Genomic DNA, 15,863 nt, shown 5'->3' on the forward strand with positions numbered 1-15,863 from the left:
ACAAGCCTGACTAAACATCTCCAGGCTGTAATCCTTAAAAGACTCAGATGAGTTGATAGTGTAAAATTTTTCTAGCATGTGAAAACGTTTGTCACGACAGCTTTCAAACCACCGTTGTCGGACGTAAAAAGCAATCGATTAGTGGAAGTTTGGATCTATTCATACATTAAGGTACTTCTTCTAGTTAAAGGAGCCACTTTTTAATATCTACGGAACTCTGAGATGCAACAAACGGGCACAATAAGTAAACAAAATTAACTGTAAAATTGGAGCCTCAGTGTAAACTAGACTTAATAAAATGACTTATCTTCTTACTCTTCAGTCAACTAATGCAAGAAAATGCATGAGCAAGTTGCCAAACGCTTATAGCGGGGCGATGAAAGAGGCAAGGTGATAATCTTCGCCCGACAACTTGGCAATTATACAGACGACCTGCTTCCCTCATAAACGACTAATCAAGCAGGGAAAATGCCTCCGCTCCTCGGAATCCCGTCCCGGGTGAGCTTGCAACATGAAAGACGTGTTGAGAAAAGGAATGCTGAAGTCCGCCTCAGCTGCGCGGGGCTTTTGTGATCTCATCTTCAAAGGGTGTTCTTCTTCACAGGATCACAGCAAACAAATAAAGCTCCAAAAATGAGACGCGAGCAATAAGGCACTGAATTCCCTGCCAATACCTCCTCACTGTTGGGTATTGACATTCACAACCACCTGATGTTTTTTCTTTCTATGTCTGAAGAACTTTTTGATGTTTTTATCCTTGGTAAGTCCTACCTTACAGGAGCGCCTCTGCTCTGGGCAGGTTTCAGCAGCACGGTGACTGTGCTGTCCGTCTGGTTCAGAGAGGTCTCCTGGTCATAAGCTGGCATGGAAGGAGCTGAGGAGAACGTGCAAGCGGGAAATGTTTAAATGCAACTGCACATAAACTGGAGCCGGAGGTCTCAACCTTGAAGACTACAAACAAGGTCATTTTCCAGGATGTTTCCAGGGCTGAAGTAACACAGTCTGCATGTACTCCTATCAAACCCAGGTCCCAAACTAATGCATATATCTTATAGTGTGTTTGACTTGACTGGCAGTATGTTTTGACATTGGAATCTAACATAAACCAGGATAAAAGACTTCAATCACAACTATCTAATGTGAGTTTGCTTTTATCTTGTCTTCTGTGTGTAGCGAGTTGCGATCAAAAGCCCTCCTCAGGGGCCATGCTGGGCTGACCTGAAATCTTGGTGGTGAACTGGGTGATGATGGCGGGGCCGTAACCCTTGGCCGTGCTGGCACGTAGGGTGAAAGAGTAGGTAGAGCCTGGATAGAGACCAGTGAACACGTGGGTGGTCTCGTTGCCCAGCTTCACCACCTTTCCGCTCTGGTTGGAGAGGTCCAGGTCAGGGTCAAAAGAGCTCACTGCCTTGTAGGAGATCTAGGGAGAAGGATAGGAACATGTGATGGTGGTCGGAAACTATAGTAACTAAGAGGCTATGGCGTGTTTGCATGTGTGTGTGACTGAAGAGTGCAAAATTATGCACTCCTTCTACATGCATAAACACAGAGAGGTCTGGAGGGAACCATTAAGGTGAGTGTTTTCGCTAATATCCATTTTGAATAACTGTAATGTTGCACTTTATGAAAATGCCTTTGCCTGTACAGGAAAACCTCCATTACAATTCCAATTAAGAGGCACAAAGGGGGTTAGAAGTGCTGCATAATTTGTGTCCATCAAGTTTTGAAACGCTTGAAGGCCTTCTCATTTAGCTTTTGTCTGCAAAATTAGCCCGTGATGCCAAAACCCTCTATCACATGGGGGGAAATTTAAAATGACATGTCAACGCTGGACACCGCTGATGGGGTTTTACAATTACAATGTAGCTGACGTGAAAAATAATCGAGAGACAGAATGAAAACCTGAGCAAATCATTGTTATTTGCACTGATTGACATTTTCCAATCCAGCAAAGTGAGAAAATGTATTTCTAATATATGTATTTTTTTAAAAACTCATCTAAGGATCTTATATTGCTAAAAAAGCATTAAGAAGGTGAACTGCAGTAATATGAGGACTCTCCTGTGGAAAGCCCATTTTAGCATCAAGTACAAGAATAGGCAATTTTAGCTTGATTGTAATGTCTCCACTTCTAGTGTGATTATCTCTATAGTGACCCCGAGCCTCGCACAAGTATTCACATATTGGAAATATGGATGACAAACAAAGAATATTTACAGTATATCAATTCAGCTGAAACCTGTTTTTTCCTGTGTGTGTCTGGAGAATCTTGAGGAAAACAAACACTCTGTATAAATGAAAACCAGTACGGAAGTAATGATGCTGGCTGGAGATTTTTGCATCGACACAAATGAAAAAGCATCCGTGCCAGCGTCACCGTTTGCTTCGGATCCTTTCAGTCGTGCCATGAAATTTAAAAAAAGACAAACAACAGAAACATGGAGTTCTAAAAGTGACTAAAATGTGCAGTGAAGGATCTGCTTTTCCATGTGTGGAGTGCACAACAGCACACTAAAAAACACTTGAATAAACAGGGCCTTGTCACGGTTCCTTGAACCCTGCTTCTGATTGAAACGTCTGCGATGTTACGGGAATATCCATTTTATATTTCAGTCGCTCTGTTCACCCGACGGATCGGTTGCAGATGGAGCGACCTGCGCGGCGACCCCAGCTGCACAGCTTTTACTTTCAATCTGCTCTCCTTGGGTAAGAAACGGGCCTGTGAATAATTGCTAACATAGTCAAAATATCAGGCGCGAGGAGGAGAATCAATCTGTGGCAAAGGCGGGAGGATTACTACCACCATGAGCTCAACGTGTACATGTATATACTGTATAATGTGTGTGCGCACCGTTTCAATTATTCAAGATTCGACGCCGCTCCTGGGCCAGGCTAGCTGGAGCCGTATGTCAACATTTACTCTGCGATATATGCTCAAGGTTTGTTTCGGAGACAGTTGAGATGACACACAGGAGTTGAAGGACAGGGAACATTAAAAATGCTCAAGCTGATGGTGTATGTCTGCTCTCTTTCAAGGATCTAAAGATCTGGCATGTTTTACACTGTTTTATCCTATATTTTCAATATCAGGAATGAGCCAGTTTCGCAAGGTGGACTGTCAAGCTAGCAGTATTGTCAGTGTGGTGCTTGTTGTACCTCGTACTGAGTGATGATCCCGTAGGTCTGCGCTGGTTCTCTCCACTTCAGGATGATCTTCTCCTCATAAGCGCTGCCCTGAAACGACTCCAGCGGAACCGCACCAGGCACTGTGGGAACCATCACAGCCACACCCCTCAAAAACTGATCGCACTGAGTGAAACATTCAAGAAAAGCGTTTCACAGATACGCGTTCCACAGCCCAGGACCTCCTGTTCTGTGGATATTTGTTTTAATAAAACGGTGCAACACAAGCTTTTTAAAGACTAGCAGTCGAAGGAAGCCTTGGAGCTTCGGAGCGTTAACCTCGCGGGACGGCGGGAAATCAGAAGCTCTCTGCTGTGTTTGCTTGTGCAGAGGAGCTGCCGAAGAGATCTGATCCTTGTTTTCATTCATTGAGAACAGAAGGATGTAGATTTTCCCGAGCATTTATCGTCAAGAAAAAGAAACAACCGCAGCAACACCCTGTTCCCACAAGAGCCTGAACACACAATGCAGAGACGCCGCCATCAGCGAGCGAGAAACAGTAGCCGCATTTAAGTTTAACTTTTTTGCCAGCTGAGCCTGTTTGCTGTCAGGCGGCCATCTGTAAAGTTCATTTTCTGTGTCTGCTGAGGGAATATGCTGCACCTTTCATCGTTCTGCGCCAAATGCAATTTATTTGGTACAAAAAAGCATTTCAAGAACGAAAATAAATAGCAGATCTTTCTGAAATATTTAAATGTTGGCATTTTTGGGGGCGAGGGTTCCGCTAACTGCTAATTAAAGTGTGATGGTTGTGAAGTAGAAATCCTCACAGATCATTAATATTTCCGTTTCGGAAACTGCTACCCTCTTGAATTTATTCTTCGGAGCTATACAAACGGTTTGTTTAATGACACGAAAAAACTATTTGAAATTCAAAATCCAAATTAAACTGACAAGCAACTTTGAAGCAAGCTCCGATGCAAATGTTCATGAACGCGTTCATAATAAAATGTTAAATATTTTCGCACGGAGAAGATGAAAGGACTCGCAGGAGGAGGTCAGGCCCTCCGTGCGCTCGGATCGTCTCTCCGAGTGGAGAAAACAAACGTCGGAGACGGTCGGGCAGGTTGGAGAGCTGAACGGTCGGTGATTTTTAGGGACGGTTGTTTGGTTGTTGCTAAGCCGGTTGTTGCATTAGCCAAGCTCAATGCGAGCTTGGCTAATGTGACACTTACCATCCTCGTCAGTCTGAACCTTGAGCTCCGTACTCTCCATGACTCCCTCTGGATTACGTAGGACCAGTTTGACGCTCAGGTTGGTAAACGGCGTCAAGTTGTGGATAGTGTGCTGAGGGTCGCGACTCTGGGTGTCGTAGCACACCTCCTCCCGGGTCTCCTCCTTACCGCCCACCTTGGAGCGGTACTGCACCGTCAGGTTGTAGCTGTGGCAGCGGGTCACATTGTAGCCCAGCGGCTCCCAGCGTATCGTCACCTGCGTGGCCTGGATGTCCACCACTTGGAGCCTTCGTGGACCGTGCATCGGCTCTGGGTGGGTGGACAGCGAGAGAGGAACGTGAAAATCAAGGTGAGCAAGATAATCCATTAGGGCAGGTGGAATATGACTAGGGCAAGGCAGTTTCACAGGTGGGTCCGGGCCACTCGAGACCCAGTCCAAAACTTTTCTTCTCAATTCATATTTTCATAAAATATTTACATTTTTCAAAGCCTCGGGCTGAGGCATTGCCACATTCCATTAAAGCACTAACTGGGTCTCGCAGCTGCTGCACACACCACAGGCATTTTGGTGCAAACCCCTCAGCAGGAGGTGTATCATCCCTTCAGAGCGTGCCATTCTTGAGCTCCCTTCTTCCTTGTCCTTGGCCTTTTTCCCTCGATTTTCTATCTCACCCAGTGGTGGTCACCTATTAGCACCACACTGATACAGGGGGAGCCAGCCTGCCAATCCAGGCAGGATACAACCCCCACCGCCATCCCATCACCTCTAATCACATACGCCATGTCTTCTTGCCTTTTCTCTACATCTTTCTCAATTTTGCTCATCTCTCTGCTTCAACTTTCTCCTATCCTATTTCTTTTCTCACTTTCTGCGACTCCCCCATTTCTCGTTCCCCTGCCTTCTATTTCTCCACATCTCTGCTTCCCCCTGTCTATTTTCCTCTCCCCCTCTCTGCCACCTATGGGAGGAAAGCAGACCAAGCGCAAGGTAATGGGATCAATTTCCATTCCAGGTTAAATTTGCAGTCCATTTCTCTGGAACTTAACACTTTACCACCTATTAGGAACAGCCAGGGCTCAATTTCCCCGTTCCCCAGGAGACACGGTCCAGCAATTCAGGGGCAGCTCTGGAAGCCATGTTTTACATTCTGGAGGTTCAATCTATGCACAACATACAGAAGCTGTCAACGGCACAATGTAACAATGAAATATAGTAACAAAGCCTTTTGTCACTTTTATTACTTACTTATTAGGAATAAGGAATGCTGTGTCACTGTGCAGTACTGAATAGAAATGTAAATGTTTTAATACATAACAAGAAAATGCATTCACAACTGGGAAATATAACCAACCGGTCGGCTTAAAACTATGGACTTGCAATAATAAAGGTTAAGCTCACTTTATGGAATCAGACCCCCACAAATAACATGAATTCTCGGGGGAGAGAGTTGGCAAAAGAAAACAGGCATCTTCACATAGGTTGCAAGGCTGGCAAAGCCAGAAAATAGGAGTTTTAAACCCCTTCATTTGCGGAACTATCTGTTGGCTGCACTCTGTAGGCAATGGTTACACTAAAAGCACAGAGAATTGTGGGGTGGCCAGGCACAGAAATCAAATTAAACCAGACGCTCTCAAAGTGACAAATGCACCAAACTGTGAATCTCAAGCAGATGTGCACGGGCAGCTTGAAGGAAGTCTCATTTATGGTGCGTTCAAGGAGAATGTCACACTCTCATCTTTGTGGAACGTCGAAGATAATGGCCCCTGCATCCTCACTCTGGCCGATGGAGACCTGCCAACAAGGCTGAGGAGGAGCCAGGAAAAATGGAAACGAGGTCGGAAACAGCCAAAGTACAATAAAAAGATTAAAAAATAAAAGTGGAGATAGGAATTGTATTTTGTAAAATGGTCAGGATATTACTCGGATCCATATTTCTGTTGTTGCGTCAATACCAACAGTGAAGGAAATAATAGGAGCATTTAGTAAAGAGCACTTCTGACTATTCAAAAGAGTCCCCATGGAGTTTTGTTTGGGAAAAGGCTAATTGTTTGTTGCCCCTTTGGCTCCCCACGGTGCAAATGCCAGTTGGCTGAGGGAGGTTGCTAAACACAGCTAACTGTGGCAGCCACCCAATCACAGCTCAGCCTCCATGACTTAGAATGACATCACCCTTTGTCTTGTCATATTTAGCCATATTTCAATAAAGAGAAAAAAGGTCAGCGCCATTCAATCCGAAATAAAAAAGTGGATCCCTTCCTTGAATGCAGCATTTTTCAGGTGGACCAATGAACGACAGCTGATGAGATGAGCCCATTACCACGGCCTACTGTGGCTGCTGGTTGAGTGTTATTGACTGGGTAGGAACCGGCTCGCCTTTATAAGTGCACGCACAAATCACAACAAGAAATAACAAGGCTATCTCTTGAAACCCATACCATTTCTTTTCTCTTCCACAATTCTCACAGGCTATCGCACGCTGAGGGTGACACAGGGGTGAAAGTACCGAAAATATGACTCTAATACCTCGGCCGGTATGGCAGATATTTCAAGAGGAATACAGCTATAATAATGGCTATGAAAGTATCCCTTGGAGCAGGAAATTGCTGAGGTCTATCTCATGCCAGGGCACACAGCAGACTGAGAGGCAGATTTGTATTCAGAGTCACGGCCAAATTATCACCTGCGCTGCGATTGCCCAGCGTAATTGAATAATTTGAATGTGACATTTACATTCAACTATTAGTGACTTTGCCATTACAGTGTGACATTTAAATAATGTTTTTGGAAATTATCAGGACGTTATTGCTTCCCCCCCCCCCCATTTCAATGGTCCCTGCTTACGCAAGAGAACGGCTCGGGTGATAACGCGATTTCCTCCCCCGAAACATCAAACACAAACAAACCAGCCACTGCATGTTGCAGCTGCCTCTACGAGAGGGGTTTCAAACGGTGCACTTAGCCCCTGGGTAGATGCGGGACATTAGTCCTGGATGAAAGGAAACAAATTGGGCATGTCTGTGGCACAGCCACTTTACTGCCAGACAAGCCTGTGGATGTGTGAGGTAAAGATGTGTGTTTTGTAGCATAGTTAGAGTAAAACCAGCCTCCGTAAGCCTGCAGGGCAGCGCAGAAACGGCTCCTCTGTGACCTGATAAATATACACGGAATGATATACTTATCAGATTTCCCTCGGGCACGAAAGCCGGGATCTTTATCAAATTGACAATGGTTATGCGCGACCTGAAAAAATAGCCTCTCTGACTCTCACCACTATCACCAGAAAACAACTTTTGTCACTAGTCAGTGTGGCTCTAGAGCTTAGTTTCTATCCATCCTAGTGCAAATGGCATAAGGACTGTGGAGGAGGTGCTAGTGGTGGTGGTGGTGGTGGTGGGGGGGGGGGGTGGGGGCTTGTTGTACGGTGATGAAAATAAGAGAAATGCCACCATTTCTATAGAAATGACATGCCCGCTGCTGGGTTCCTTGTTGAGTGCATGCCAGCAGGGGCTCATCATACGTCAGCGCCTCGGCTGAACCCCAACAACACGGCAACAGCAAAGATTAAATCCTGCTCAGGAGGCTGTTTTCATGTAAAGTGCTCCCTTCCAGGCAGCGAGGGCAAGTGTTTCCATCACTTATCTTTCCATTGCTGTGTGTTATTCACTTTGTTCTGTCTGAGCCGGGTGGGCTGAGAGGCAAACGCGTTTGTTTGCCTCTTTCTATTCCATCTCCGCGACGGCACCATGGCCATCCAGGTAATGACACAGGCTTTACACTTAGGAAATCATTTTCATATCCAGCCGAAGCGGCCGTAATGATAGCTTTTGATAACCAACAATCAAAGCTTCGGCGCCCTCCTAGAGTGGTCCTGTGTGCAATCCTCCGGAGGGAACAAAGAATGCGGGATGGCGGTTAAGAGGGGAGATGGAGGGAGTCATTTGTGGGTGGAGAAAGAGAGATGAAGCACAGGAAGGAGGGGGTGGAAAGACAAAGAATTCTGGTTGCCCTCAGACGCAACAGGCCATCAGGCCTTGGGGTTGACACGTGGACACATTTTATAATTGATGGCGCATTAAAAAGCTCGGTATGAACCGCTTGTGTTCACACATCGCCTCCTACACTCATTACAAAGTCAGAGACAAATGTCCAAGTGCTCAGGACACACACAGACATACTGTCTATACACCTTGGAGGCGTGGATAATCACAAGGATTTATTGAATGGTGCTGGTTGTTCCTCACTCTATCAGGCCCTTCTTTATAGGCCTCATGATAGATGAGACTGCCATGATGGGTGAAGATGAGGAGCAGAGGGGGCTACAACATTCTGGATCAAATTGAAACCGCAGAATGAGCACAAACACCAGGCCGGCCTGGGCTGCCATCTTGTCTGATGAACCCCCCGAAGCTGTGGGGGAGGAGATGAATGGCTGAGTGGCTTCCTTCTCAAAGTAATGAATAAAACCGGCAGGCCAACGGTTCGAGAGAGAGAACGAAAGATGCTCTCTACCTGCCTCCTGGAGGCTGTTGTCCAACAATACCCGGGACAAGTCACGCAAAACAAGTCAAGATTTAGAGAATCATCCAATCCAGTTTGCTTCTGGACACTTTGTTTCCGTAACAAAGCGTCTTCTTTGCTAGATTCCGCTATTGCAAGAGGCTAGGATGTTGTTAACCTTCTAATGTTGGGCTGTCGGGCAATAATTCCTTGTTGGCTGTGTTGCTAGTTCCCCACATGGATTAACTTATTGGGTGTTTATCCCTAAGGATAAATGTACGATTCTAATGTACATCTAGCCAGTAGACCGTTTCAAAATGCAAAATTTGATGCCTAACGAGTCGTTCCTAGTTTGACAGCACAGAATAAAACCATTAACAGCCTGTGAGGCTGGTTTTTCATATCTACTGTGTATTTGCATAAATAAGCAATAATAATACTTAGGTATATTTTTATGTCCATCTATTACCAAAAACTCAAGAATTCTACAAGAAGGACTGAAGTACAGATTGATAACTAAATTGGTTAATGAGGCCAGTGGATTCCAGAAGGCAATCATTCAGGGATGAGGAGGAGGCTCAGCGTTCCTCATGAATCCTCAGACAGAATGGAAACAAATAGCTAGTTGAAGGGAAGAGCAGAGGCAGCGGAGGTGAAACTGCCTAAATCAATCTTTCATTCTGCTTCTACCAATAGGCTGCACAGTGATTGAGGTCAAAGTGACAGGTAGTGGGGGCCTCCTCTTCCATTCAACACAGCCACCAGACATCCCACGCTGCTGCCAGACAAGCGTTGCCTTCTGTGTTCGGGTCTTCCCAGGAGTGGGTCTGGTTTGGGTCTGCAAACACCAGCAACGCGGGCCTTGATTTACTGACGGGGATGCGATGGCTGCAGGAGCAGTGGGGGGTTACCAAGGTGATTCTTCAACTTCAACACTCTCCAGATGGATCCCGAGGCATTGTCATTTGTTGGGAAAAACCTGAATGTGTCACACTAAACTCAGGGTGTTACCCAGAGACTAAATCAATGTGAAGAGCTTGACTTTGTGAAAAGGTTGCTGTAATTCCTGAGCCACCTACTTATCAGATGCCTCAGATGTTGCCGTCTAGATGGTGGGAATACAGGAGCTAAATGGCAGCCTTTCTCATATCTCTGACTTTCCTTTAGGGATGAGGAATGAAAATATTTTTGAATATGACTTATACAACCAGACGGAATGAGTGCACGGTGGATGCCTTGCAAGTGGAATGGGCCATCTATAATTCAGGAAAAGGATGGAGAAAATCTGTGACAGAAATTACAGCAGATAGTGCCTGAATAATTAAACACGAAGAATAGAAACATTTAGAGAACTTCAGAAGATTTCAGTTCAAATTTTTAAAACAGTAGAAAAAAAAAAGGTCTTGTCAACCCCGACTAAACTACAGCTAGTTATCACTCTCTGGAGGCACGAGAGCGGAGAAGATAAACAGCTTAAAGACCCTACATGTATGTCAGCAGTATCTGTTGCCAAAGTTATTAGTGAGGGCCAATGATGGAAGGATGGGTAAAAAATAACAATAAGGGAAAAAAAAGAGTTTCACATTCCATCTCTAGCAGCCATCATTGCCTTGTGTCCTTCAGAAGAGCACAATTTGTCTTTTGTGGTGCCAGTATCATAGAAGACAATTTACCATTCTAATTCCAACCGCGTCTTATGAAAAAGGCGTTTTATTGCGGTCGCTCTATAACCTTCCTGCACACTGCAAACTCAATCTGCCCTGTTTTCACTGAGTGACAAAAGAACAAATTCAATAGAGCTGGAACGAAGGCGATTCACTCACCTTGCTGCGGATGATATATAAACCCTATAGATCATATGATTGCCAGCTTTTGTGGGGGATGAGCAAGGGAACTGTTATCTGAGATGGTAAGGTGAAATGGTTTTCTATTGATGTCCAAAAGCATCAATAATTAGACAATACAACCCAGAAAACTATTTATTTTCAGTCTGCAAAAAGAAAAAGACCTCTTGTCTCTCAAGGATAATGATACTCAATAAAAACTCCATCATTGAATTTACCATTATTCACTACATGTATATATATTTGAGTGCAAATATTCCTCTATTCCAGCTCACTTTGAATGCAGATGGAGCAAAGTGACAAAACACACGACAAAATGGTTTATTGCTAATTACAGTGGGAGAGAAAATTACAACATTGTCCAAAACCTGAACTATACGAACTTGGCCTTAACAACAACAATGCTCTTAGTGTGCTTTTTTTATCCATGTTGCTGTCAATCAAATGAAAGTGCATCAAGGCCGTTGGAGGCTGAACCAAAACAAGAAATCTACAATTTTCATTGTGTCCAATAAATGGCTCATGCTTTCTAAAATTCAAAAAGGTTGCAAACGCATTGAATTTTTTTTTTTAAATGCAGTGAGACTGATTCAGAATAATTCCAGAGTCTCACATGAGTCTACAGAGTTGCCTTTGAATTGTGCCTCCTGATATTTTGCCTCTCAGCGAGGGTTTGTTCTGGACTGATTATACGATACACATGAGCACACAGCTTCTGTACCATATTGTACACCCATTGAGATATTTTTCCAAATTTGTGTTGATTTTCTCTGATTTTACATGGACACCTGTAATGATGCTGCTACTGTATAGCTGAATTTGCTTCAGGATGAATAAAATCATCTTTTTAAATACACCTATCCCTCAGACTTGCCTGGTTATGCTGATTTCTTATTAGTCGTACATTTAAACCCAACTAAAAAAACATCCTTAATTCTTACTCTGGAGCTGCTGTAAAACACTTTCATCAAATCAGACCAGGTCAAATATTAATAAAATTCACTAACCAACAATATCAAAACAAACATTTGAGCTAATGTAATGTGGCAAATGTAATGTACAGATGATAACTGGTGCACTAAAACCCCCACAATTGCATTTAATTTATTATAATTATTATCTATAATGTGGATTTTATGTCAGAAATGGGTGAAGACAAATATCAGCCAAAATATGATATAGAACCGAACCGTAACCTTTAAACCTTCAGAAAATGTTAAGCCAGATCTGCACTTTGACAGCGAGCTAATAAAGTTTGACAGACAGAAAACTATCCCTTCATGGAACCGTTAACAACGGACCAACCGGGTCATGACCAATTACTGTTGATTATCCAAAGGGTTTTTCAGCACCACAAGTCTATTATAATTAAGAAACAGCATAAATTAGATTCATTAAAACACACACACACACACACACACACACACACACACACACACACACACACACACCAGGTATTAATGATATTATCAAGTTTATCCAAGTTGGAGAACTTTTGAATGTTGGTTTCTGCAAACATACAGAGACTCACGTTCCCAAAAACACCAGGAGGCCGAACACTCGACCTTGGGATGGGCTAACACAACACAACGCCCCCCCCCGCTCCTGTTCTAAATGAGCATTTAGGCGAGGGATGATCCCTGATTAATGTTGATTCTCCTGTGTTCAATCGCAGTCGGAGCAATAGAACGGCAAAGTTAAACAAACAGATGAGACCACTCCCACGTGGTATCAGAGCGCAGATGGAGATAACTTATAGACGGAGATGTGAACTTGGCAGAGGCTGAAGTCACAGCAGGTGTTTGGACCCAGCATAGACATTACATACCATCATAAGGTGCCAGCAAAGTGTCAAATCGAGTCTGCTGCACCATAAATAAGAGTAATATATACAGTAGTAGTATAGTAGTATGTAGGGTTTTGGTATAAGGAAGCTAGCTGATTATTGAAGTAAGACATTGGCAAAACAGCAAAATGAGTCGGAAAAACCTTCAACGTACTGCAAAGATGCTAAGAAAAATACTTGTGAATGTTAGAATTTTAGAGGAAATATGCGAAAAAAAAAAAAAAAAAAAAGACGCTGCAGCAACAGCTTTTCTGCAGGAGCCTGAAGCCGAACTAAGACTGCTGATGAGCAGCTCTGGTGACACTTACTTCACTGCCTCCCTCATGCTGGCTGGAAATGGGTCCTCTGTGTGAGCTGTTGTCTCAGCGCTGTAGCTGAAATCCAGCCGCCGCCCCCCCGCTGTGATACTGGGGCAGCACAGGATAATATAAGTATCTTCGTATAAGTAGCACTCACCGAGAGCTGACAACTCTGCAGTATGAACCTTTTCATACAGACACAAACTCCAAAAGAATTTCCACCTTTCCCCCCTTGAATTACAGTGGTCAAATGAGGCCCAATAAATGTGTCCAGCTTGTTGAAACTAACAGTGATGGAGGACAGAGCAAGCTGTTGTTGACTCATTTAAGAACCTCCAAAATGATCCCCAAAAGCCTTTTGCAGCACTGATTTAAAACATTCTGTGTCAACACAACCGTTTGCTCAGTTTGCCTGAGCGCTGGAGACATGGTGATGAATAATTATGTGGGAGACAGTGCTCAAAAGTGGCCCCAGATTTTCATTAGCACCTCAGGGAAGCGTGTCTGCGGTCCGTCTGCACCAGCAGTGCCATATCCCACAGTCCTGCCGGCCTTTACTGTTCAATTAGAGGCTGTGCTGAGAACCAGCCTGTCAGCGGGACAACAAACTGGACAAGATCAAGAACCGCTTCCTCAAACACACATCGGGAATCGGCTCCATCGGTCTCCCTGACTGTGAACGGCAGGGTGGCCGAAGGGTCGGGACCTCGGCGCAGGCGGGGCCTGGCTTTTAATGCCGAGCAGGTAGGGACATTTGTCCCCATCAGCTGGGCTAAAAATAGCCCAGAAACTCTGCAGAAGAGAGGATGTGGGGATATCTGGGGGGAAAAGTCTTCATCAGAACTTTTGCCCATACAATGAAGAGCATTAGCCTGGAAGAAACCCTCTGCATAAGTCCAAATATCATTAACAATGGTAAATACACTGTATTTAAAAAGTCAGCATTCAACCGTTCATGTTCATCCAACAAAGGTGAAACTGAGAGAGTGATTTGTGGTCTGGATAGATCTGCCCCCAAAGCATACATCATATAATACCGCTATACTGTAGTTGAGGATCACACCTGTGATATATGTTAATGTGCATTACTGATAACTATTTCTGAGATTCAAATCTTGTATTTTTACAACAGTCACATGTAAAGTCTTTTAACATTCAAGTGCTCTGGTGGTGTTTAGTATTTCGAAAGTCACTTCTAAGGTTCTGAATTCAGTTCTGACTCCACCCCGAGGTCGCGCAGAGCTTCAATCAATATCTGGGCTGCTGATGAATTAGAACAGCAGCAGGTCTCCGAAATGAGAACGAGACTGAACAACGTAATCACGGGGCAGTTTCAAGCGTTGAGCTAATGATACAGTAAATCAGAAAAATTACCGAGACACAACCGAGCCGAATAGCAAGTTATTTAAAGAGGCAGTCATTTTTCCATCAACTGCTTTTATAACATATAACCACGATTGTTTTCGCTGCTTAAGAACTCTCTTTTTTCGATTTAGGCGCAAATCAAACGCGACAGTTGGACGTCACGAATAATAATGATCTATGGATAGATCAAGGCTAATTTTTTAAATAGAATGAAAATGGTATATGCTGAGCAATTACCACTTGGGCTCGAACCCGTTGCTATTAGAGCAACACAACGGAGCTGCAGCCACTATGGACACAACGTGAACGTGTGAATTAGATCGGTAAGGGCATTTATAAAAACAGGACACTTTTTAAACTGTTTAATTTTAACTTGTAAATTAACATCTTAAGATGTAAATTACGAGTTCACTAACAGAAAGCTGCTGTGTGTAAAAGATCCAGCTCCGCCTTCACTGCAGGTACACGTAGTGACGATATTCCAACTTCGCCACATGTGATTATCACGACCACTTTTCCCTCAACTGAAACTATGTCGAATTATATATTTAGCAAAACTTTAAGTGCACTCTGGTGTCTTGAGCTCCCCTTGATTAAAAAAATTGAAAGTATTAACAGTTCATTTCCCTAAGCCTGACTCGGATGATGGTAACAGAAACTCAAATCTTTACGATCGACTCACCGGCACATTTGGTCTTGGCCCTCAGGAGCGGCCCAGGGGCTCCGGTGCCGCCCTCCAGAGGTCTGGTCAGCAGGACGCTGATCTCGTACTCGGTGTCGGGATCCAGGTGGCCGATTTTGTGCGTGGTCTTGTCGACGGGCTGAAGGTCGTACATGGTGCCGGACACGGTGCGGTATTCCACCTCCCTTTCAATAATCGGGCCGTCCCCATTGATGCTGTTGGCGTTCAACTGAATCCAAAGGTAGGTGGCACCAACAGCAGTTAGCTGAGGAGGTGCGATCGGTACTGGAGGCTCTGCGACAGAAATTTCGGTTAGACATTAGCAAGGTTCCATTCACTTAATGTGACTTTGCTTTAAAATGTATGTAATCAGACACGTCTGCAACTCCATTGTTAAAATAAACGGGCCAATTTTGCCTTTCAGCTGCGAGTTTTGAATTTACTCCTGTAAACCCTTTCGCTACTGTCTCGTAGCCGCTTGTTTCCACCTGCTTTGGAATTTTCCTAAGCAGAAGCGTAGCAGTGGTTCAGCCGGCCCTCGGACAGGGTTCCTAGCTTGCTGTTGTGATACTTTAAAGGGGTACTCAGTGATCATGCTGGACTTCACTTCCTTTGAGGATCAAAGGCAATTCAAAACAAAACAGAACAAGTTCACCCGTCACCCCAGTGTTTCCCTAACTCATGACATTGCAAACATAGCTAGGATGCCACGTTAACTCCAGCTGTTCGGTGATTAAATTAATATTTATATCAGCACATGCACTAACCTCCGCCCCTCTCATCCAACCATCTTATTGGTGATTGGCTGGAATGTGGTTTGTTATATTTTGGTGCACCGCCTGTTCCCCTAGTGTTTTTTTTTTTACATTTACGAGATCGGGCTTTTTCACAGCGTACTCAGGGGGAGCACAACAAGGGGAGACGCTAGCGATGGGAGACAAAAATAAAATCGCACTAAAACCAGGCAAGAT

The 15,863-nt window shown here is 44.2% G+C and overlaps 1 protein-coding gene across 9 annotated transcripts in view; it reads right to left on the bottom strand.

Annotated features, from left to right (window-relative positions):
- The window catches only part of LOC101064138 (protein tyrosine phosphatase receptor type M), a 117,514-nt gene that overhangs the window by 50,791 nt on the left and 50,860 nt on the right, over window positions 1-15,863 (bottom strand). For all 9 annotated transcript variants that reach the window (XM_029831375.1, XM_029831376.1, XM_029831374.1 and 6 more), the window contains exons 7-11: window positions 14,893-15,186; window positions 4,359-4,667; window positions 3,157-3,266; window positions 1,219-1,420; window positions 772-874 (exon numbers count right to left, since the gene is read on the bottom strand). In XM_029831375.1, coding sequence (XP_029687235.1) covers window positions 772-874; window positions 1,219-1,420; window positions 3,157-3,266; window positions 4,359-4,667; window positions 14,893-15,186 — 1,018 coding nt within the window. The remainder of the gene's footprint in view (window positions 1-771; window positions 875-1,218; window positions 1,421-3,156; window positions 3,267-4,358; window positions 4,668-14,892; window positions 15,187-15,863) is intronic.

The sequence above is a fragment of the Takifugu rubripes genome, chromosome 22 (genome assembly GCF_901000725.2).
Source record: "Takifugu rubripes chromosome 22, fTakRub1.2, whole genome shotgun sequence".
In the NCBI taxonomy this organism is placed as follows: Eukaryota; Metazoa; Chordata; class Actinopteri; order Tetraodontiformes; family Tetraodontidae; genus Takifugu; species Takifugu rubripes.